Here is a 24,148-nt window from a genome sequence, read left to right as displayed (position 1 = left end):
GTAGCCTTCTCTTTGCTGAAAGGCTGCTGTGTGTGTTCACAACAATATGCTGCATTCAGTCCTTTCCACTGACGCTACTCGTGTCATAAAGGAGTAAGTAAAGTATGTAATGCTGGATATCTGTAAATACAGCACGCCACTGATTCAAAGTCAAAGACAGTTTTTATTTGTGCATATAATTTTGAGTGTATTTGGGAGTCCTTCATCTACAATCCACTCAGAAATGAGAGCCCACTTCATTTTTTCACAAAGTGATTCTTTGTACCACATTTAATTATAATGAACATTTAATAAGCAGAATAAACTGAGGATTCTCCTTCTATTTCAGCCTGTTACTGTGAAAATGGCAGGCCAGAAGTCCTGAGAAGTGGCTTTTTGTTCCTGTCAGCTCCATCTCGACAGTGCTAAAACTAATATATCCCTTACCTGCTCAGAAGTCGGTTTTCTTGTTCAAAAGGGTTTAAATGCACTTTGGCAAACAAGAACAGTACCCAAGAAAAAGAAGACACCCACAAAGACAAACCAGGAAAACAGTCCATTCTTCTGTGTGGGACCAGCTTCCTGTTCTGAACCTCTGAGAACAGACCCTTCCCATTCACCAAAACTGTCTCTGTGGTCATAACAGAGGTCACTGTCCCACCACTGTTGATGGCTGTAGCCTGCACTGTGGTTGAGCAGTCTTTCATCCCATCTTCCCCTGTTGTCCATGTGTGTTTGGTCATTGGCATCACAGTTTGTCAGTATGCGTTTTCTACTTTGCGGGTGGAGTCGTCGTTCCTGTCTTCCTGAGGACACGGTGAGGTTGTCTGTTTTCTTGCCACTCCATTTGGATTTAGCTTTCTGTTAAAGACGGTAATTAAAGTGTTTGCTCCTTCAAAATTGGCAATAACCTGAAGAATTCTACTGTACTGTATGTGAATAACTTTCTAACCTTCTTGAGAACTTGAGTCACAAGAAGAAGTCTGAAGGTTTTAAAACATTTTTATAAAGGCTTACTGACAATAAAATACTTGTTTTGGAGCCATTTTTGTAAAACAGGTTCAAACCAAACAACAAAAGTATTAATGCAATTTTACACAGCAAATTAAAAACAGTCATGCATAAGGAGCCTGGCAGCTCTAGTATCTAGGCCTCACACCTGTTTAGGCTGAGCACTGGGGCCTATTGGAGGGCCTCTCAGATAGCATGCAGGAATGGGTCTGGGTCTGGCCTCCTCATCCTCATCTTCACTGTCATCTTCTTCATAAGTCACCACAGGTTTAGGCCTTGACCTCAGTGATCTGCTGACATCAGGCAAAACTCCATCTTTCTTCTATGAGAAAAATAGCAGTTCATTATTGATTTATCAATGCTTAACTGGATTATTTGCTTCATTATGTGCAGTTATGATGAACATGTATGTTTAGGTTTACACCCTAAATGTGGCCACAGTAAACAGCTTTTTTGAAATGAAAATTGTGATGATGCCTTAATGTCTTCACACAAGCGCATCCTGGTATGTGGTGAAAGCATATACGTATATATTTAGTACATATATAACTTTGTCTTAAATTGAGCTTGAAGGTTCTTTTTTTGCCATTCCACCACATTCTTAGTGCACCATCTTTGGGGGTTTATATTTATAAAATCAAAACAGACGCTATACAGAAATTACTACATAACAACTGAAAAGAGTGAATCAATATTAAAGTTCATTCAGCTTGTAATCTGTATTACATTATAGAAACAAACTCCCACACCCATCCAACCTCAAATTGTTTACAAATGTTAACATATACAGTACATCACCAGATCTTAATTAATATTAGAAAGAGTACGGTCTAGACCTGCTCTATAGGAAAAGTGCAATGAGATAACTTCTGTTATGAATTGGCGCTATATAAATAAAATTGAATTGAATCTTGCGGTCTCAAGTGCTTCCTCCCAGTTTGAGCCCATGGATCGTAGCCACAGATACCTTCATTATCAGTATATCTATATATGCACCACACTATTGAAATGCAGGGGATTCCCACATCATATGCAGAGGAAAGTCCCTAACTCATTTAACTGACAAAGATTGCAATTAGGAAACACTGCCAGCTTCATCAAGAATCTTTTCCTTGTGGTTAAGTAAAGTCGATGAACATTGTTTATTAAAGGTTCATTCTTGACAATGGATATAGTAGTTTGACAAGGAAAAAAGGTCCACTTATTTCTTCCAGAACTTTCAGCTGCTGAAAGTCACAAGATGTAGCTGAAAGATTTTGAAGAACTCTAGTAAGTGGACCTTGAGTTCAGATCTTAAACTCAGGTCTTAAATTGATGGCAAGGAGACACAGAACAAACACAAATTAACTCACTAGGTGTTGAATATAGAGTTGTTTCAGGCCTTACCAGTTGTGACTGAGGTTTAGTGAGGGGTGGTCCTCTTATGTAGCGAGCTGGCGCTGGTTTAGTGTTCATCTCCTCTTGTTCATCATCTGCCTCTGTAGGCACAGCCTTGGGTTTGGAGGACCCTCGGGCTCGTCCTGCTTTCTGTTGAGATAATAGTCACATTTTCATGTCCTTACTGCTTTCCAAGCTTAATTTTCTCTCATCATGCATGCTCCTTTAACCACTGAACTTTCACTTTCTTTCTAAAGTTGTACAGCTGTATTAGGTGCTGCTATGTTATGTGTTTTAAATATCCCCATAAAATTTGTAAAAGCTGCTTTTTTATAGCAACTTAATTCAGATGACAGTTTTTTTAACTATTTGACTAGTTTCTCTTAAACAAAACTTTGCCTTACTACATAATTATAATCATCCATAAAATAATAATATATTTATGCAACACCAGTGGCAAATGATTCAGTGAACATGTCCTTTCAATGGCCTTTTTCTCGGCTGACATTTACTCTCCTCGCTAAACCGCCTGTAAATGGCCACTTCTGTTTAACTAGGGATCAAACTGGCCAGCACTTTAACGTGGGAATTAAATGACACATGAAGACGAGAAGAAATCAGGAACATAATTGGAGACACCCTGTGCTGTGGAAAGTATGTGTCATCAACTTCTTCAAATCGGGCCATTGAGAGGGCACTCGCTGGGCCCAAGGCGTCAAGAAGTGATTCTGGTGAATTTGAGGAGAATCATAGTCCTCCAGCTTTAGACCTGCCCACCCCTGGTTGACATACTCATTGGCGGGGGTCAGGGGCAGGTTAATCCCCCCCTTCACTGCTGTCACATTTCTCCACTTTGGGGTTAAGAGATTCCACAAAAGACACAGTAATCTTTGTGACCAACACTGAATTTGTTGAATGTTCACTGAAAGCAAAAATATTTCATGTCAAATATTCCCCACTGTGGAAAAACACATTAAGCCACTAAAGCGGGTCGTCCACCAATCAGAAGGTTGGCGGGTCGAACCCGGCTTCCCCCAGCCCACATGTCGAAGTGTCTTTGGGCAAGACATTGAACCCCAAATGCATGTGCATGTTCACGTCCGTGCAGCCCGAAGACGAATAATTCCAGTTTTACAGGGGCTAACTGCTGGACAAGCTCCGCTTTGATACTGGCAGTCTTGCCCTGTTAACAACACAGCCATCTCTTCCTGACTATCTGCTGTTGGGGTTGGCGTGCACACAGTGCAGTACAATTAATATGCCATTTTAGTTGAATTAACAAGAGCTGATGCTGACGATCTGACTGTTCCTTGGGACGGGTCTGGGGATCAGGAGCAAGCTGGATGACATCAAACTGAATGCATGAACCTCTGCCATTGTTACACTGGGTCAAATTATTCATGAGATGCCAATACTATAGTTGGGTGGGCCACCCGAGAATGGTATAATTAGCAGTGCTTTGCAAGCATGTTTGATATGAGGGGACTTTCTCCAGACATGGTTGCACAGTGCTCGTGAACATGAGGGTGGGGACGAGGTCCTGCTAAATGTGTACTGTGACAATTTGATTTGAGGTGATCTGGGACTCGACTTAAACTGGTCACGTCTGTAAATGAGTGGGCAGCTTAAGACAGAAAAGGGGATATGTCTAACATTTGCTGTTAGGCTTGCTGCCTGTGTTGAAGGCCTTATGTGGAGTAGGTCTTTTCTGGAAAATATTCTCAGGCACTTAGACACTCAGTGGCAACACCCTTTTGTTTGGATCAAAGAATAATTTAGCCTGAGTAGTGACCAATCTCATATTTTAATGCAAAACTCTAAGGCCACTCTGTTTAAATAACAAGTGATCTCACATCATATCACATCACTGGTTCAGTTAAACGGTTAATGTACATTAAGCCTGTTAAATTTGTAAACGTATCCTTTTCTCTCCAATTCTATGGAATGCCATTTTAGTCAATATTAAATAAATACATAAATATGCCTATGAAATTAATAAATTTGTCAATATATAAATAAATTGATTTTTATTTAATTGGACTTTTGTTTCATAATGCCATTTATTTTATTTCATGGGACTTTCATTTCATAATGCCACATTTATTTATTTTATGGGACTATTTCATAATGTCACATTAAAACATAGTAACAGTTACCATACAGCAGGAGGACACTGAGTGGAGGTAACCGGCTGACAATCCTTACCAGATGTTGGCTGTAATGTGCAGTTTTGTTGTTTGTCAACTTTGTTCACGTTTCACTGTGGAAACAGGTTTCTACAAAAATGACCTGAAAACACTAATGTGTGGACGCAAATCATTTTCAAATGAAAACAGCTTTTTGTCATTTCTTGTCATGTTCTCACCTTTTCCCTTGTGGGGGGATCTTGTACCTTGGTGGATGACTCCTCTGCAGGTCCATGGGGCATGGAGAAGTCAAGTCTTCCTGTGGCAACACTGGCCAACAGGTCTTTAAGAAGGTGGTAGTCTGGCTTACTTTGGTAGTCCAGAGTTTTCACATAAAGGAGGAATGCGGCCACCTCATCTGAAGACAGGAACAGAGTGAACGTCAAACAAAAAGTCCAAGATTTAAGTCAGAATGTTTAATAATAGATAAAGCCAAATCAATCAGGCCATTTGTGAAAGAAACATGCATCTGTTGCCCAAGCTATAATCAGACATTGGTTTGATTTTACTAAGTGAGACATACTTTTTTTTAGATAAGTCTCCCAGAAATGATGAGTATGCATCATTACTGATGCTAGTGCCTGAGTCATGCAGCAGCAAAGGCAGGATGAACCAGAAGGTCTCACAGTCCAGATAATACACTGCCTGGCAATGTATCTCCCCACATTAGGCATGCGCACAACTATGGATATACATTCAATTCAATTCAATTTTATTTATATAACAGCAATTCATAAGAGTTATCTCATTGCACTTTTCCTAAAGAGCAGGTCTAGACCGTACTCTTTATAATATTATTTACAGAGACGTGTCATACACAGTCAGTCGCGATGCATCACACACTGGCCAGACGACGTGTATGACCCATACTGCGGTAGAACTTGAATCTCTCTCAAACACACACACACTTAATTGATGCATACCCTGGCTCTTATCTGAGGCGAGCAGCCAGGCCTTGTCAGCAGAGGAGCATCCGGTCCCCAACTATACATCACACATTAAGCCCTCACACAGGTGTGACCTCTCCTTATAAAGAGAGATAAAACACGACAAACTTTGAAAGGCATGTCAGTGGGACAGCTGTTTAATTGGTACAAAGTTATTCAGGAGCTTCAGGTAACTGAGGGAGAGATGGAGTGTTTTATTCTGGGTGGAAAACTTTGGCTCTGTGATTTTAATGTAGTGTAGTTTCAACAGACTCTTGGACAATAATCCATTTTAAAAGGTCCTGTTCACATCAGGTACAGTAGTGTGCAAAAGTGTTTGCCCCCTTCCTGATTTTTTACTTTTTTGCATGTTTGTCACACTTAAATGTTTCAGATCATCAAACAAAATAAATATTAGTCAAAGATAACAAGTAAACACAAAATGCAGTTTTTAAATGAAGGTTGTTATTATTAAGGAAAAACAAAATCTAAAACTACATGGCACTGTGTGAAAAAGCGATTGCCCCACCTGTTAAAACATAACTATGGTTTATCACACCTGAGTTCAATTTCTCTAGCCACACCCAGGCCTGATTACTGCCATACCTGTTCTCAATCAAGAAATCACTTAAGTAGGACCTGCCTGACAAAGTGAAGTAGACCAAAAGATCCTCTAAAGCTAGACATCATGCAGAGATCCAAAGAAATTCAGGAACAAATGAGAAAGAAAGTAATTGAGATCTATCAGTCTGGAAAAGGTTATAAAGCCATTTCTAAAGCCTTGGGACTCCAGCGAACCATTATCCACAAATGGCGAAACATGGAACAGTGGTGAACCTTCTCAGGAGTGGCTGGCCAACCAAAATTACCCCAAGAGCGCAGCGACGGCTCATCCAAGAGGTCACAAAAGACCCCACAACAACATCCAAAGAACTGCAGGCCTCTGCTAAGCAAAAAGAACATTAAGGTTCGTCTCATTTTTGCCAGAAAACATCTTGATGATCCCCTTTTGGGAAAATACTCTGTGTACTGACGAGACAAAAGTTGAATTTTTTGGAAGGTGTGTGTCCCATTCCATCTGCCGTAAAAGTAACACCACATTTCAGAAAAAGAACATCATACCAACAGTAAAATATGGTGGTGGTAGTGTGATGGTCTGGGGCTGTTTTGCTGCTTCAGGACCTGGAAGACTTGCTGTGATAAACAGAACCATGAATTCTGCTGTCTACCAAAAACTCCTGAAGGAGAATGTCTGGCCATCTGTTTGTGACCTCAAGCTGAAGCGAACTTGGGTTCTGCAGCAGGACAATGATCCAAAATAAAGCAGCAAGTCCACCTCTGAATGGCTGAAGAAGAACAAAATTAAGACTTTGGAGTGACCTAGTCAAAGTCCTGACCTGAATCCTATTGAGATGCTGTGGCATGACCTTAAAAAGGCAGTTTATGCTCGAAAACCCTCCAATGTGGCTGAATTACAACAATTCTGCAAAGATGAGTGGGCCAAAATTCCTCCACAGCGCTGTAAAAGACTCATTGCAAGTTATCGCAAACGCTCGATTGCAGTTGTTGCTGCTAAGGGTGGCCAACCAGTTATTAGGTTTAGGGGGCAATCATTATTTCACACAGGGCCGTGTAGGTTTGGATTTTGTTTTCCCTTAATAATAACAACCTTCATTTAAAAACTGTATTTTGTGTTTACTTGTGTTATCTTTGACTAATATTTAAATTTGTTTGATGATCTGAAACATTAAAGTGTGACAAACATGCAAAAAAATAAGAAATCAGGAAGGGGGAAAATACTTTTGCTCACCACTGTATGTTTAGGCCATGTTCAAACCAACATTAGCCAAGCATGAAGAAACGCAGCCCCATTGATTCCAGTAGTGAATCCTGCTGCGCTGTGACAGTGGGGATACCAACGCAAAGGGCTCTGGCAAAGAAACGCAGGGTAATGGCCGAAATACACGTCACGTAGGCAGGGCGGGGTTTTTTACCTGTGACACAGACTCCGTCTTTGTAGCGTGTGGTTGTGTGCCAGCTTCAATGTGCAGACTGAGTTTTGCCAAGTGATAATGCAGTTGGTTATGCAGGGTTTGGAAGTGTAGGTGTTACTGAATTAATTAACTGGATCATTTTAACTACAGGATTATGGATACACATTGATCTGACTGATTTATTTTAATGTGAAATGTAAAAACACCCACAAAGTTGCTCTGCTGCATTACATTGCCTCTGGTACAATGAGGTATTTTAATCATTTTTAAACAAATTTTACTCTTTTTTTTTAAATTTTTTTTTACAGTTCTATGTCGTTTTTACCTGTTGAAGTACCGCATAGCTGCACGTACAGAAAAAAAAAAATAGATGTGTAAAAGTAGAGATGTAGTGTACAGCTCCTACTTTTTGGCTGAACTAGGGTTGAATACCAGGAACTGAAATCCCGGTATGTGACAAGAATTCTGGCCAAAATCTGGTCACATTTCCTGAGGAAAAAAAAAAAACCCTGAGGCTTCCTGGGATTTTAGCATGTGTCCTCCTGTGTGCAACTGTTTTTTCACATACTGAAGAATATCAAATGTATTGAAACAACACGTTTGGTAACGCTACCAGTATTTGGAAGAAAACGCTGCAAACCAAACTACTGTCATAGATATGGTCCAACCTAAACTTGCTGTTATTACAGTTGTATTACTGGATCAGCTTTTCATCTGCAGCAGTTTCATCCAAATACTTTCCATACAGTTTATAGTTCAGCTGTGTGGAATAATGTTTTAGAGTGAGTGAATAAAATGGAGTGCAAAATCTGTAAATATATTGTTTATAGACGGTTAAGAAGTGGCTTAATCAGATATGCAGAACTACATCCTCAGAGCAGAGAGTCAGAGCAGCATTCGATCGAGTGCAGAAGATCACCCTAATGTTAGAACTGAATGTCTGAAATAACACACTGAAATGGCTGCATATGTTGCATATTATTTCCGTCTCACTGCACGCAGTAATAACCTCAGGTCAACCCTGTGAAGATGGTCATATGCTCCCGCAAAACTACTTGGTAAAATAAAACGGGTTAAAAGGATATGCTGACAAACAGTGAGCATCTAATGATTCTGTACGGTTAGCATTGTTTTTCCACCTCATAGATAGTGTAGTTTTAAAGAGGAGGAAGTGTTATTCTCTAGAAACATTACAGCATAAACTAACAAATAGGATAATATCAGAAAATCTGAATAAACACCTATTTATATTCAATTATTTGCAGTTCTGTTTTTAAAATCACATTTCTTTTATGGCAAGAAATCCTTGGAATAGAGTGATAAATTCCCGGTAAGTAATCATTTTAAAATTACAGTAAAACCTTCAACCCTGGTCAGAATGCCTGGTTAGGGTGTTTACTACTTCATTTTGTTTGGCAGATAAGAACAACAACTTTTAAACACCCACAGCATCGGAGCTATGCAGGAGTAGCTGCCCCTGGTCCCCCTCCCCTCCCACAGCAGTGGAGCTATGCAGCAGCACCTGCCCCCTGTCTCCCTCCCCACCTACTGCAGTGGAGTTATGCTACAGAAGCTGCCCCTGGTCTCCCTCCCCACCCACAGCAGTGGAGCTATGCTGAAGTTGTAGCCCAGCCTATTGCCACAGTATCTCCCCCTCTACCTCTGAGCTGGCATCAGACATCAGGGAGATGCTGCACAACCTGTGCAACCAGCTTCTGTTCAGCTAAGACACATCACACCTTCTCACTTGAGAAACAGAACAATAGCAATAGTAGTAGTTAGTACATTCATAATATTAGTGAAAATAGTACATGCCTCCATGGAATTCATGGGAGGACAGGATGGGAGCCATGCTGGCCCAGCTTGGATTTAAGGCTAATATCTGGTCTGGACGAAATGGAACTCAGTCTGGTCAAGCAACAGGAAATCAGTTACTGTTGTGCCCACATCTTTACAGAGACCTGTTCCATCAACATCCCGGATCAAGCACTTGATGGGCGAACCGTGTTCCAAGCTGACAGAGCGCAAGACTCTCGCAAGATGAAAGGTGGAGGACTCTGTGTTTACATCGATGATGCTTGGTGCTCAAAAGCAGGCAAAGTGGACAGTTTCCCAAATGTCGAGCTTTTTATGTGAACATGAATCTCTTTACGGAGCAAAGCGTCTCAAAGCTCTGTGTCTTGTTTGATAGTCAAAGTCTACACCTGTCGGATCTATCCAAAAGAGGTGCAATGATAGTGAAGACAAGCAGATGGAAATGAAATGTTCGGCCCTATCATTGGTGTGGGAATAATCAAAGTCCTCAGCAAGAAAGCAGCTTTGGATAAACAACAATATTTGCAGGTGTAAAAGGGAATGTAGGAACGCAGAGCGCCGATGGAAAAAATCTGGTCTCCAAGTACACTACAATATTATGAAGGAGTTATGGTTACACTATAATAATTCTGTTAAGGATGCGAGAACACTATTTTCCAGAACTTATTTCTACCCATCAACATAATCCTAGATTTTTATTTAAGACTGTCGATCAGCTGGTAAATCCAGCCCCTCCTTGTGCCCCAGCTGAAAGTGATGCTGATTGTGAATTGTTTTTATCTTATTTTACTGATAAAGTGGAGACAATTAGAGCCTCTATTACCCCAAATGCCACTCACTTCTGATGTCCTTCACCTGTAACAAAATAGTTTTAACCAGTTTTATCCCGTTAACTTGTCTGAACTTTTAGAAACAGTATCGCATATGAGAATGTCTTGCAGCCCTCTTGATGTTATACCAACAAAGTTTTTACTTAAAGTAATGCAATCTGTCGGGCCCTGTTTGCTTTCTGTTTTTAACAGTTCCTTGACTACTGGTTGTGTCCCTGATTATTTTAAAACTTCTTTCGTGAACCCACTGCTAAAAAAACCTGGGCTGGATCCCTCCCTCCCTCAAAACTATAGACCAATTTCCAAGTTACCTTTTATATCAAAATTTTTTGAAAAAATAGTGTCAAAACAATTTCTCTTTGAACTGTAAAAATAACATTTTTGAAAAGTTTCTATCTGGTTTCCTAAAATATCACAGCACTGAGACTGCCCTGCTCAAGGTCACCAACAACCTTTTAATGGCTGCCGATGATGGCACGTGATCAGTCCTTGTACTGCTGGACCTTAGCGCAGCCTTTGACACGATCGACCACAGCATCCTGTTAGACAGACTGAGGCACTGTGTGGGGATATCTGGTACAGCCTTATAATGGTTTTCATCGTACCTGTCAAATAGGAGGTTCTGTGTCTCTGTGAACACTCTGTGTTTATATTCTTCTGTTAAGTATGGTGTCCCTCAGGGGTCGGTTTGGGACCAATTTTATTTTCTTCATACATGCTTCCCCTTGGGCACATTATTCATAGACATAGTGTCTCTTTTCATTTGTATGCTGATGATACACAGATGTAAATGCCTGTTAGATCAACAGACCCTGCAATGCTGAGTTCACTTAACAACTGCCTCTGTGATGTCAACAAAACAGAGATCCTTGTCATCGGTTCCCAGCAAATGGAAAACCAAATTCTGCCATCTGCTGGTTCCTTATTGGATTGTTTGTATGCAAGCAAGGCATGTATAGTCGATCTATACACTCTGATGTCGATCAAGCAAAAGGTGAAAAGTTAAGCCCATGACACAATAAATAAGTTTGGGGAAATAAATAGGGGGGAAATGTAAAGGGAATATAATACATACATAAATACACAATTAAATTAATAAATAAAATGGAAAATTAAATGGGAAAGTAAATAAATATGGGAATTAATACAAATGTAAATAAATACAGAAGCAAATTAAAACAAATATCAATTTGTGTCACATTTTATAATTTAATGCCTAAATCAATTTTAATATTATTTTTGGTGCATTTAATGGCATAGTAATCTATTTATTGAGTCATTTATTTATTTTCGATTTTGGCAATTCATATACATGTACAAACTTTTGTTTGAAAATAATTACCTTTTTAAAGAAATAATGTAAAAGCTATGACAACAAAAAGCTGTTTAATGAATCAATTCTGGTAAGTGAATGTTTAACACAAACCTATAGAACATTAATTAGAAACTATTTACAAGCACAGAATAAGCAAAAAGTGAAATGTCATTAATACATGAATCCAGAGTTATTCATCGTCAAGTTGTCCATGCCTTTACCAGTGGTCTGTTTTGGTAGTTGACCAGGAAGCAAGCCACATTGAATGTGCAGATGTGCAATGGATTAAGTCTGCCTGACGTCCTCTCTACTCATTTGGGCGTTTCTTGAGAGAAAGACGGGCTGGTAAACCTTGCACAGAGCCAGATTGTCCACAAGGAACCCTTTGTCAACCATAATTGCCATGTCTGGTGTGAGTAGGTTTACGATGCCAGACAGCTTGAAGATCTCACGGTCACTTATGGATCCTGCATACAGGCCAGACACGAATGTAATGGCACCATGGGGTTCCATGCCAATCATGGCCTTGAATGTCGAATGAGATTTGTAAGTGGAAAACACCTTACTTTGCAACAGGAGAGAGGATGGAGTCTGGTAGAATATTTCAATGCAGTCAAGCACCACTTGTGTGTCTGGGAAAGCTGAAAACTCTGGTGGAAGGTGAGCTCTGACAGATCCACCTGGGATCCACAGACATTTGGTTCCAAGCAGGTTGTATAGGAAGTGCATCCAGGTGGCAATAATCCTGCTGGCTGTGGTGTGGTGAATGCCAAACCGTTCTGCTAGATCCCTGAGAGGCAGGCCCACTGACAGATGCATGACGAACAGCAGCAGCACTTCTATGGGTGGAGGTTTCTGTGAAAAAGTGTTAGGCCTAGCTATTGTTATACACAGTGGTGGAATGCAACTAAGTAGGCCTACATTTACTCAAGTATGGTACTTAAGTACACTTTCAATTTCATGGTTCCAGCTAAACAAATGTGAGGATTTGTTACTTGTAACAGATGATTTTTACAGTGTGGTATTAGTACTTTTACTTAAAGAAAAGGATCTGAATACTTCCTCCACCACTGGTTATACATTAGAATTATTGTACAGATGCATACCTATGTTGGTTGAGAGAACTCAGAGCTGTTAGCAGAGGCAGCCTTGGTGCAGGCTCCACCAGTTTCCAAAAGGCCTGAAAATGTTTGTATGAGGCAAACCTAAGATTGTAATGAGGTTCATGTTAGAATTTGTTTTATTTTTTTAATTAGTTTCCGCAAAATGAAACATGTTTTTCAAACTCCAAAAAGCCTTATAAACCAACCTGGTGTAAAAACGAATGTCCTCGTCTGACCCTGCCAAGCGTTGTATGCCGAAATAGGTTCGCAGCTGTAGCACTTCCAGTTGGTGTTGGAGCTCACTAATCTTTCGATGCAAGGCTTCATTCTCGTTGGCCATCTCCGCCGTCATTGGAGTCACACAGTAATCATGATCGCTGTTTCCATCTCGGACTTGGAGTCAGAGTTTGCAGTTAAGTCCGAGGTAGGGCTCTCTGCCCTCGGCTTACGCTCCCAAATATTAGGTCTTGGTGTGGGTAGTGTGTACTCATTCTAAGAAAAGAGAACCGGTATAGCTCCTTTTTACAATCTCCTCAATCCCCCAGCTTAAGTGTTTTTCGTAGGGCTGAAGCTGTCTCTACAGATCTTGATTAGCCGCTGAGCCCGTACCGCAGTATCTACAGGAAACGAGTGAAAACTTATCTCTGAGTTATAGCGTGACGAATTGCTAATGGATACACAACAATGTACACTCTCATATCCCAGAAGTTGACAGACGCCATCTTGTGCACGGAGACAGAACTTCTTACACATCTGAACACACACACACGCAGTACTTTTACTTGTAGCGGAGTATTTTAAGTGTGTTATTATTACTTTTACTCAAGTTAACGATCTGAACACATTCCACCACTGCTGAGTACAGTGCATAAAACATCATTTGAATGTTCTTACCATGGCAAGGAGCCTCTTGCTCCACTGTCAGACTTTCCCTTTTCCTTTTCAGTTGTGGATTCGTCCAGGAATTATTCTCTAATGCTAGCTACAAACGTAAGTACTTTTTTTTTTTTAAATCCAAGTTATAGCAAAATTGTAAAGATAACACCACAGACTGAGCTGCAGGCTATCTTAGTCAGATGTAACGTTAGCTAAAGCAGACGCAGCTAGCCAGCTATGTGAACACAGTTGATGTCGGAAGACATTTCAGTTAATGGAGAGTAATCCCACTATGTTGAGGACTTACTGCGGCATACAGAAGGTAAATACACATGTGTATTTTTAATACTGTACTAATTCAATGCAGTTTGTAAAAGTTGGGATGCTAATCGTGATTAGCACGTTAGCATGCAACATTAGAATAGCTCTCAGTGTGGTAGCAGTCAATATTACTGTATATTGGTTGTGTGTTTTCTGTTGTTTGCTAAGACCTGAAGCTAAAACTACCAGTATGATATAGTATATGGGCCTTTGGTTGATTAAAGTGACTTTGTTGTGAACTGTCGCTGCCAGTCAGAGCATCATCTTAGACCCAGCATCCAGTCTTAAATCTACTCAGCCCCCCACCATCCATCGTCTCTTCTCCATCTTTCCCTCCATGCTACAGGTAACATCCCATGGACTGGTGAGCATAATACTAATATTTCATGTAGGGTTTTTTGTAGTTTGCACTAGCAGGTGAAGCTGCCATTTGTTTTAGATGTGGAATATTTTAAAGTCTGTTGCTTAGCTGACGCGTAACTGAATTGCTGGCTTTAAAAGTTGAATAATACCAATTGTGCTGTCCCCACTGCAGTGTAGCAACTGTAGCTATACAGCCAGCTAACTCTGATGCAAAAATGACGAAAAGTCGTAGTGAGCAATTTCTTGCTGTTTACTGTGGCTTTCAACATCATCTTACATGACAGAGTGAAAACTGTAACAAAGGAAAAAAGTTTGAATGTTTTAACAAATCTTGTCTAATGAAATATACCTGTATCTACATGTAAATAAACACTATAACTATGTTTGTTCTTTTCTTTTCAAACAGTATTGTAACATTAACTTATTAACATAATGAATTTTGTACTTACGACATTGCTTCTAGTGCTAACAACAGATGGATTACATGTGCACACATACTGTCAGCTTCCTCTCTTCCATACAGGAAATAAACTCTAACCCCGAACTCCAGGTCTACATCGTATCAAAATAAAAGTCCTTAACATTTTGCCTTAATGGCATCTGTGAGGTCACTACACTTAACAAGTTATGAATTAACTAAACATATGAACATCATTCTTTACTCAGAAGCAAAACAAGTTCTGTCACTGGTCTAAGGTACTTTTTTGAATGTCCTTGATCTGTGGTCTTCAATTCCACCTTACGGACTTTCCCGTCTTCTCCAGGAATAGCCTTTGTGATTATCGCCATAGGCCAGTTGTTGCGGACAACTAGGTTGTCCTTGAGGAGGACGACATCTCCTTCTTGCAGATTTCGGTGGGATTTGGTCCATTTCTTCCGGCCTTGTAAAGTTGACAAGTACACTTGTCTCCAACGGCACCAGAACATGTTGGACAAGGCTTGTACTTGTCTCCACTGCTTGGTTAGGAGGTCTCTGTCCGTAAAGTCTCCTGGAGGAGGTGGAGTACCGACTTTCTGAGTTAACAACATAGATGGTGTGAGCATGAATGGATCCTCTGGATCATTTGAAACTGGAACCAGAGGCCTTGCATTCATAATTGCTGCCACCTCCGCCATTAGTGTGCACAAGACTTCATGGGTCAGGCGAGTGCCATTTTCAAGAAGCATTGACTCCAGGATCCTTCGAGCCACTCCAATGAGGCGTTCCCATGAACCACCCATGTGCGAAGCATGTGGTGGGTTAAACACCCAGGAGCATCCTTGTTGGTGTAGGTACCTCTGCACAGCGGTGTCTGGTTGGTCTGCGCTCATCCCGAGTTCTCTGCAGGCCCCTATGAAATTCGTGCCACAATCTGACCGTAGTTGTTTGGCTGGTCCTCTTACGGCAAAGAAACGCCTTAAGGCATTGATACAGCTTGAAGTGTCCATTGAGGCAATCACCTCAATGTGAACCGCCCTGGAGCTCATACAACAGAATAATATGGCCCACCTCTTGCTCTCAGGCTGAGCTCCTCTTGTACGTCTGGTAGTGATGTGCCATGGTCTGAAGACATCTAGCCCCAAATACGTGAAGGGAGGGCAGGCCTTGAGACACTCTGGTGGCAAATCCGCCATTAGTTGCTCCTGCATCCGTCCTCTGAGTCTGCGACAGGTCACGCATTTGTGAAGAGTTGAGTTAATGAGCCTTTTACCTCCCAAAATCCAGAGTCCTGCACCTCTCACAGCGCCTTCTGTTAAATGGCGGCCCTGATGTTTTACTTGGGTATGATGATGTCTGATGAGCAGCAAGGAAACATGGTTGTCTTTTGGGAGAATTACAGGGTTCTTTTGATCAATCTCTACGTCTGCGTTTTTCAGGAGGCCTCCGATACAGATGAGGTCATTCTGCAAGATAGGGTTGAGACGACGTAGACAGCTGTTTATAGGAATTGGCTTGTCTCTTTCTAGAGTTTCAAATTCCTTTCCAAATGCTTTTCTCTGAACGGCTTTAATGATGACTTCTCTGGCTTGGGAAAGCTCATCCGGAGAGCGAGACAGCTCACATTTATGCCAACCTCTACACTTGTCCATCATGTTAGGGGACTTGTAAGATCTTGCAACATGAATTAAGAGTGCCACGGCTCGCTGGAGAGTGTTAAAGGTGGAGAACCTCTCAAAACGCTCTATGCTGAGACCTTTCTCGTATAGCTGGGTTGCATAACTCTTCACATCCGGACGAATCTCCGCATCCAATTCTGGTGAGACTAAACTGAATGACTGAATAGGCTCTGGTTGAATGGAAAGCTTACGCAAAAAGGTAGGTCCGCTGAACCACATTGTTTGTGTGAGACGTGATGCTGGACAGATCTTGACGCAATGTCAGCCGGATTGTCCTCTGTGTGTACGTAGTGCCACTGTTCAGGATTTGTGGTCTGGCGAATACGCTGGACTCGATTGTGGACATATACATAAAACTGTCTGGATTGGTTATGAATGTATCCAAGGACCACTCTGCTATCAGTGTAGAACTTAATGGAATCTAGCTTCAAGTCCAGTTCATCCTGAATCAGTTCGGCCACTTCCACAGCCAAAACCGCAGCACATAGTTCAAGTCTCGGTATGGTTGGCTCTGATTGAGGAGCAAGTTTAGACTTTCCCATGACAAATCCAATGTCAACAATGTAGGAGGCCTAAGCTGTGGGACTCCTTCCCACAGAGGTCTACCTCTTTTCCAGCTGTCACACAGTCCTCACTTGGGAAAGCTGCCAGGACAGCCGGACTATTCGAAGCAAACTTGTGGAGCCTGAGGTTGGACTCAACGAGTGAAGCCTGAGTCAAGCAAGTCAATGGCTTCAGCATCAGTAGGGACAGAACAAAGACCGTCATCGACATAAAAGTGACGCTCAACAAAGTTGACGGTGTCTTGTCCGTATCTTTGTGCACCCTTTCTGACAGCCCTTCTAAGCCCATAAATTGCCACTGCTGGAGACGGGCTGTTCCCAAACACGTGGACCTTCATCCTTTAGTCTACGACTTCACTTGTTACATCATTGTTCTTGAACCATAAAAATCTCAAATAGTTCCTGTGTTTTTCTTCTACGAGGAAGCAGTAAAACATCTGCTGTATGTCTGCCATAACAGCCACCTTTTCCTTTCGGAACCGCATGAGTACTCCCAGAAGGGAGTTGTTAAGATCAGGGCCAGTCAATAGCACATTATTTAAGGAGATTCCGGAGTGTTGGGCACTCGAATCAAACACCACCCTGATTTGACCTGGTTTTTGTGGGTGAAATACTGCAAAGCTTGGTAAGTACCAACACTCTTCGTCTTCCCTTAGTCCTGGTGCCACCTCAGCATGATCATTTTCCAGCAGTTTACCCATGAATGCCACATATTGCTGTTCCATCTCCGGCTTTCTTCTCAAGTTGCGTTGAAGTGATTCAAATCGTTTGAGTGCTTGGCTACGGTTGTTGGGCAATCGTTCTCTAGGCTGCCTGAACGGTAGTGGAGCGACCCAACTGTTTGAATCATTTCTGTAGACTTCTTTGTCCATTATGTTCAAGAAAGTCTCATCCTCAATTGATGGTGCCAGCTTGTTGTCCTGTTCGGTGCGGTCAAATACATTTTTACCCAGCCTGTCTTCTTTAGCCCTGCTGAGCCCTAAGACTCTCTTCCTGGGCTCTTTGCCATGAAGTTCATCACTGACGTTGGAAGGGCCATTTACTTGTTCCCTTACCTTGTGCACTCTAATTACGTCTCTACCAAGCAGCAGGAGGATCTCTGCAGTGGGGTCCAACTCAGGAATGTGTTCTGCTACTTTGACGAGGTGAGGTTGATGAAGAGCAGCGTTCGGTGTGGGAATTTCAGCCCGGTTGTCAGGTACGTCATTACACTCAATAAGTGGGGGGAGAGGGATTGTCACTTTCCCATCAAGTGCTTTGACCATAAAATCTTCAGCCCTTCTGCCAAATGTTTCCTCTGTGCCGGAACACGTTCTCAGTAAGTAAGGATATGGCTTACTCTGAATGTTGAAAAGGTTAAAGAAACTGGACGTCGCCAATGACCGGCTGCATAGCTGAGACATGTTTAGTGCTGTCACACTCAGAACATTTCACTACTGCAGTGCAGTCCTTCGCCACATGACTATTTGATCCACAGCACTTAAAGCAGAATCCTCTCTCTTTCAGAAAGGCTTTCCTGTCTTGAAGGTCTTTGGCTCTAAAGGCTTTGCACTTCTTCAGTGGATGTGGCTTTGCATGTATTGGGCAGCTCTTATTTGGATCACTGGAAATGCTTGACTCTGCTGGGGAGACATTGGTCTTATGAACTGCAATGGGGTTCTTGGTGCTTTTACAGAAGATCCACTAGCATTTAAAAAGACAAAACTGGGATCATTCCTTTTCTTCGCCTCATAGCAGATGAATCTGGTAAAGAATTCAAATGGTGGAAACCGTCCTCAGTTTTCTTCTTTATACCTTGAACCCGCAGAGATACATTTTTCTTGAAGTCCATAAGGCAGTTTGGCTACTATAGGTTCAATGCCTCGTGCAGTATCCACGTAGGACAAACCTGGAAGGTAGCCGTCTTCCTTAGCACACTGCACTTCCATCAGCAGATCTGCTAGCTCCCTTAGCTTCAGATTTTCTTTCGCCGAAACCTTAGGGAACTTATCGAGTCGAGTGAAGAGGGCTTTTTCAACTACCTCTGGTGCTGCGTAGCATTCCTGAAGACGTTCCCAGGCTTTTCTGAGTGCTATGTCTGGACTTGCTACATGCACTGAACGCAGGCGTTTCACTTGGTTGCTGGATTCTTTGCCAAGCCATTGAGTCATTAAGTCTAGCTCCTCAGTAGCAGTGAGAGCAAGCCCTTGTGTAGCATTTTTATATGAAGACTGCCAAGCACGATAATTTTCCGGTTTATCGTCAAATTCATACAAGCTTGCGCTCACCAGGTCATGTCGAGCTAAATATTGCGCAAGATGTTCAGTTGCAGACACGCCCTGGTCGGGTTTTAGTTGGGGGTAATAGCTCGGAGCAGAAATATTCAAGTCAGTATGAAACTTCTTTGAATCGACTTGAGCATCCTCTCTGTCAGTTAAAGTCTCACCGTATGACAGTTTGACTGCCGGTGGAACATAAGCATTGTCTAGACCATCCTCTGATAAATTCACATTTCCTATGATATTAGCCTGTCGTGGCTCATGTGAAGGAACATGGACCTGCCGGTATGGAAAGAAGGGATTGTTCGGACTGAAAATGAGAGTGCTATCCGCAGCAGGCTGAAAAGCCTGTGAGCAAGCCTTAGTAGGTGCTCGCTTTGTGGAGCTAGTCGGGCCAAAATGAGTTTGGACGTATTCGCTTGTCCGCTCCATTTTATCTTCTCCTGAAGCACTCGTTTCATCTAACAGAATACACTTTGCAATTGTGTCAGCCGATTCCCAAACCGCTGCTTCAGCTTCAGCGGCTGCTGCTTCACGACACATGGCGAGTGTTTCAAGCTCAGTCTCTCTTTTTACTTTCTCCAACTGTGATTCAGCTTCTTTAGCTGCCTTTTCTATTTTAGCTTTAGCCTCTCTTTCTGCATATTCAGCACGCACTTTAGCTGCTGCTGCTTTAGCTCGTGCACGGATTACTGCACTGCTTGATGACGCAGATGAGTGAGAACTTCCACTTGCTACAGAAGACTTAGCGCGTTTTCCTTCCATCTTGTCACAATGTTCAACACTAACTTTTCTGTCTTTTCACTGTGCTGTCCTCACTGCTGTGTAGCAACTGTAGCTATACAGCCAGCTAACTCTGATGCAAAAATGACGAAAAGTCGTAGTGAGCGATTTCTTGCTGTTTACTGTGGCTTTCAATATCATCTTACATGACAGAGTGAAAACTGTAACAAAGGAAAAAAGTTTGAATGTTTTAACAAATCTTGTCTAATGAAATATACCTGTATCTACATGTAAATAAACACTATAACTATGTTTGTTCTTTTCTTTTCAAACAGTATTGTAACATTAACTTATTAACATAATGAATTTTGTACTTAAGACATTGCTTCTAGTGCTAACAACAGATGGATTACATGTGCACACATACTGTCAGCTTCCTTTCTTCCATACAGGAAATAACCTCTAACCCCGAACTCCAGGTCTACATCGTATCAAAATAAAAGTCCTTAACATTTTGCCTTAATGGCAACACACCAATACTGTATGAAAGATGTGGAACACCATAAAGTTTGATTCGAGGTTTGTTCAAAAAGTATGAATGAAAAGATAAGGTAGAAAATAGCTGAATCATAGCATAAATGTCATTAAGACAGACAGACAGACAGGAAGTGTGAGAGACAGAGAGAGAAATACAGACCAAGAGAGACAGAAAGAGAGGTGTGTGTGATTGTGTGTGTGTGTACACAGAAAGAGCCCTCTAAAAGTTCCCTTCACAGAAGACTGAAACAGCTCAATGTAAGGACAGAGGTATCAAATGCCAAAAATAGCTGAGCCCCTATTCACTAATCAGAACAGAGGAACAAACTGCTTTGATGTGTAATCAGCCAATCAACCTCAGGTGTGTGTGTGTGTGTGTAACTGACTGTGCTGAGTCATTGAGACAAGACACCCTCATTAAAAAAACTGTAATCAATCTGCCATCAGTGTATGAATGTGATATGTAGTGTGTTATTTATCCTACCAGTCACAAGCTCCCTTCTCTAACCTTTAGGCCACCACTGCCCCAAAATCATGCTTCACATGATTTTTTTTAGGACTGGAAACCTTGTCTCAAATATTTTGTCTATGCATACAGGAATATTGCTGTACAACAGCCATTCCCCTATGCCCTGTGGATGTCAGCCCAGTATCTAAATTAGTCTTGGATTTGGCCTTTACTCTGGATCTCAATTAGAAGAGTAAGATTAGACACAAGATTCTTTTTTTTTCCTTTTCTTTTTTTTTAAGATTATGTTTTCCTTTATTGGACAGTGACGGTAGCAGAGAGAGAGAGGAAAGGCGGGAGAGTAAGGGGATGACATTCAAGGGCCCTGGGTTGGAATCGAACCTGAGCCGCTGCAGTAAGGACATAATGGTACAAACTCTACCAGGTGCAACCGAGGCACACCAGAGAAGATTCTTCTCTTATCTACAGGCTTGTCGTCTTATATCCAAATTCTCAGTTTAACCTAAGAGGAGTAAATGATGTCCAGTAATCTGAAGTACCCTGTGGCCCTGGCTTACCTGTGCTGGATCCGCTCACTGACAGCTGCTGGACTGAGTCTGGCAGATTATCCATCAGTCTGAGAGAGGAGTAAATGGAGATAAAACAGTGAGGAAGCAAGGACAGAAACATTTTGAGAGCTGGAGTTCAGGGGTAGATAGTAGGGTGGGAAGAACACAGCAGGAGAATAAGCTGAATCCAAGTCAAAGCAAACTGTCCTACAGGATGTTAATACTTCTTTCAGGTTCAAACACTGACAGCCAGTACATTTATTTGTTGTAATAATTAGTGTTGAAGTATCGCAGCTCTAGTACTTTTACCATCCCATGAATGGCTATAATGTGGTGGACAGCAAAATATTATGAACACCTTATATTACCATCATTGCAATACAACATTACAAACTCCAGATTCAAAAAATAGTTAAATCAACATCTCTCAGTCTCTAAAAGTATTTTATTGCATGACTAGTTTTTAATTAGATGTCCACCCAGTGGATTTACTTTTCCGTTTCCCAGCAGATATTTGGTAGGCTTTTAGTGTTTTGTAAAATTTACCTTTGACAAACAGTAATTTTTCCTTGCATTTCCACTGTATTTTATAAACCAGGACATTTTGGATGAAACGTGATAGCAGGACAAACTACATCTGCACTATTATACACATTTTTTTATGTGTGCAGTTGAGGGACAGGAAACAATGAAAGAAGTGGCACTAATATTAACATTAAACGTCATCAATAAATGTTGTAAATATACAGCCATGTAGTATTTGGTTGCGCTACACCGCAACTCTGTAGAAAAATTAGATTGCTAATGGAAACGCTAACAGATTTTTAATATAGTTACACTAACCCAACACTACTTTTTTTTAATGCCGTGTTGCTTCTGTAAACAAGCTGTTGTGCCAATAACCAAAATAATACCCACATGCTCTATTATGTATACCTGCACAAATTAATAGTATAAGTTATGGCAAAAAACGCAAAGTTAGGGAGTGACTACACATTGCCTTACGGGCAATAAAGTCTCTGCTGTGGGAACAGTACAAGTGACTACCTACCTGGCCTTGGCCTCCTGGACCTGAGTTGGGTTCTTGAGAACATTGTCCCAAGGCAGAGACCCACATAACCAATGAAGAAGACAAAAACCCAAAATCTGGAGGTCACCACGTCTAGATGGAGCTATACAGAGACAGAAAGATGAGGTGGTCATAAAAAATAATACATCTAATATTTGGCTGCCATTAATATTCTTTTACATGCTGCTTGCTTCTTTTATCCATCAATCATCCCTGACTCCATCACAAGTTTCAGTTTGTGAAAGCTTTTTTCAGATCTCATTAAAGAAACCGCACTAAGCTGGTTAAAATCCTATCATATCAATCTCAGTTTGTACACGATAACAATGAGTCCTGCATGCACGTCAAAGTTAGTCACGAAGTTCCACATGGTTCTGTGGTTGGACCGATTCTATTCACCTTATATATGTTTCCTCAAGGCAATATAGGAAACAATCTAGCAAACACTCCATAAATATTCCTTGTTATGCGGATGATACCCAATTATATCTATCGATCAAGCCAGATGAAACTAATCAGTTAGCTAAACTTCAAGCATGACTTAAGGACATAAAAACCTGGATGACCTGCAATTTTCTGATGTTAAACTCTGAAAAAACTCAAAAGTCATTGTGCTTGGCCCCAAACACCTTCGAGACACATTATCTAAAGATATAGTTACTCTAGATGGCATAGCCCTGGCCTCCAGCACCACCATAGCATTGCAAAAATCAGGCACATCCTGTCTCAAAATGATGCCAAAAAACTAGTCCATGCATTTGTTACTTCTAGGCTGGATTATTGCAATTCCTTATTGTCAGGCTGCCCAAATACGTCCCTTAAGACTCTCCAGTTGTTCCGTCATGAGGCACGAGTACTGGAGAGAACTAGGAAAGGAGATATATTTCTCCAGTATTGGCTTCTCTGCACTGGCTCCCTGTAAAATCCAAAATAGAATTTAAAATCCTTCTCCTCACCTACAGAGCTCTTAATGGTCAGACACCATCGTATCTTAATGCTCATAATACCTTACTTGTTACGGACAGAGAGTCGGGAGACACCGATATGGAACAGGATGGTATTTTATTGTGACAACAGCAGAGCAAACACAGATGGCAGGAATGAATGATGATGAGGAATGTAACCAGATACTGTCCTTACTGATCCGTCACTGACAGAGGGGTAGCTGGCAGGGAAACCACACTGGTGAAACGTATAGGCTGGAGAGGAAACCGCTGGAGTGGAGGTACGATGACGAGGGAACACGATGAAGAGGTAATAAGTCAAAATAGTTTTGTCGAGATTAGTCCTTCTTGAACGAGACTGGACAACTGACTGGGGTGAGTGGTGCGCTTTTATCCTGGTGTGATTTGGTGGTGATGGGGAGCAGGTGTGTGTAATTAGTATTCCGATGAGGCATCTCGTGGAGTATGATTGATGGGGGAACCTGACGAGTCTGTAACAGTACCCCCACGGCCAGCTCCCGAGGGCCGAGGACCCCGACGCCGTGGTGGTGTTCCTCTTCCCTGGAGGGCAGGACGATCTGGGTGAGTGGTGTGGAAGTCCTCGAGCAGAGAGGGGTCGAGAATATCATGCCTGGGTACTTAAGAGCGCTCCTCTGGCCCATAGTCCTCCCAGTCCATGCATTCCAGTTGCCCACCACGGCGCTGGGAGTCCAAGATCTCATTGACTCGGTACGCTGCTCCATCTTCCAGGATAAGAGGAAGGGGGGGTTCCACTGCTGCGCCAGGTTCTGTGGAGACAGAGACCGAAGGGTGGTGAGGTTTTAGGTGAGATACGTGGAAGGTT

General features: G+C 41.7%; 3 protein-coding genes across 7 annotated transcripts in view; 1 reads left to right on the top strand and 2 right to left on the bottom strand.

Annotated features, from left to right (window-relative positions):
- The window catches only part of fancl (FA complementation group L), a 33,471-nt gene extending 32,462 nt beyond the window's left edge, over nucleotides 1-1,009 (top strand). For all 3 annotated transcript variants that reach the window (XM_044213979.1, XM_044213978.1, XM_044213980.1), the window contains exon 14: nucleotides 329-1,009. In XM_044213979.1, coding sequence (XP_044069914.1) covers nucleotides 329-364 — 36 coding nt within the window. In that variant the 3' untranslated portion in view covers nucleotides 365-1,009. The remainder of the gene's footprint in view (nucleotides 1-328) is intronic.
- The window catches only part of vrk2 (VRK serine/threonine kinase 2), a 42,893-nt gene continuing 18,888 nt past the window's right edge, over nucleotides 144-24,148 (bottom strand). For 2 of the 3 annotated variants that reach the window (XM_044213975.1, XM_044213977.1), the window contains 6 exons: nucleotides 22,343-22,463; nucleotides 21,301-21,359; nucleotides 4,733-4,911; nucleotides 2,377-2,517; nucleotides 1,139-1,312; nucleotides 144-840 (listed from right to left, as the gene is read on the bottom strand). In XM_044213975.1, coding sequence (XP_044069910.1) covers nucleotides 451-840; nucleotides 1,139-1,312; nucleotides 2,377-2,517; nucleotides 4,733-4,911; nucleotides 21,301-21,359; nucleotides 22,343-22,463 — 1,064 coding nt within the window. In that variant the 3' untranslated portion in view covers nucleotides 144-450. The remainder of the gene's footprint in view (nucleotides 841-1,138; nucleotides 1,313-2,376; nucleotides 2,518-4,732; nucleotides 4,912-21,300; nucleotides 21,360-22,342; nucleotides 22,464-24,148) is intronic. The other variant, XM_044213976.1, reaches the window with a different exon arrangement.
- On the bottom strand, nucleotides 11,339-13,588 carry LOC122884276. Its single transcript, XM_044213982.1, has 5 exons — nucleotides 13,431-13,588; nucleotides 12,743-13,028; nucleotides 12,540-12,638; nucleotides 12,000-12,307; nucleotides 11,339-11,900 (listed from the first exon to the last, which is right to left on the bottom strand). Exons 2-5 carry the CDS (start codon nucleotides 12,886-12,888, stop codon nucleotides 11,719-11,721), a joined length of 735 nt encoding a protein of 244 aa, XP_044069917.1. The 5' UTR covers nucleotides 12,889-13,028; nucleotides 13,431-13,588; the 3' UTR covers nucleotides 11,339-11,718.

Source organism: Siniperca chuatsi, linkage group LG11 (genome assembly GCF_020085105.1).
Source record: "Siniperca chuatsi isolate FFG_IHB_CAS linkage group LG11, ASM2008510v1, whole genome shotgun sequence".
In the NCBI taxonomy this organism is placed as follows: domain Eukaryota; kingdom Metazoa; phylum Chordata; class Actinopteri; order Centrarchiformes; family Sinipercidae; genus Siniperca; species Siniperca chuatsi.
This window is presented reverse-complemented; position numbering and strand designations above follow the sequence as displayed.

What these genes read in the sequence shown, in the direction of transcription:
- LOC122884276 (XM_044213982.1), bottom strand. Translation starts at nt 12,888, where the DNA reads ATGACGGCGGAGATGGCCAACGAGAATGAAGCCTTGCATCGAAAGATT. An exon ending in GACATTCGTTTTTACACCAG is followed by an intron (nt 12,639 to 12,742) that starts GTTGGTTTATAA and finishes TTACAATCTTAG; the next exon opens with GTTTGCCTCATACAAACATT. An exon ending in ATCCTCTCTCCTGTTGCAAA is followed by an intron (nt 11,901 to 11,999) that starts GTAAGGTGTTTT and finishes GCCTGTATGCAG; the next exon opens with GATCCATAAGTGACCGTGAG.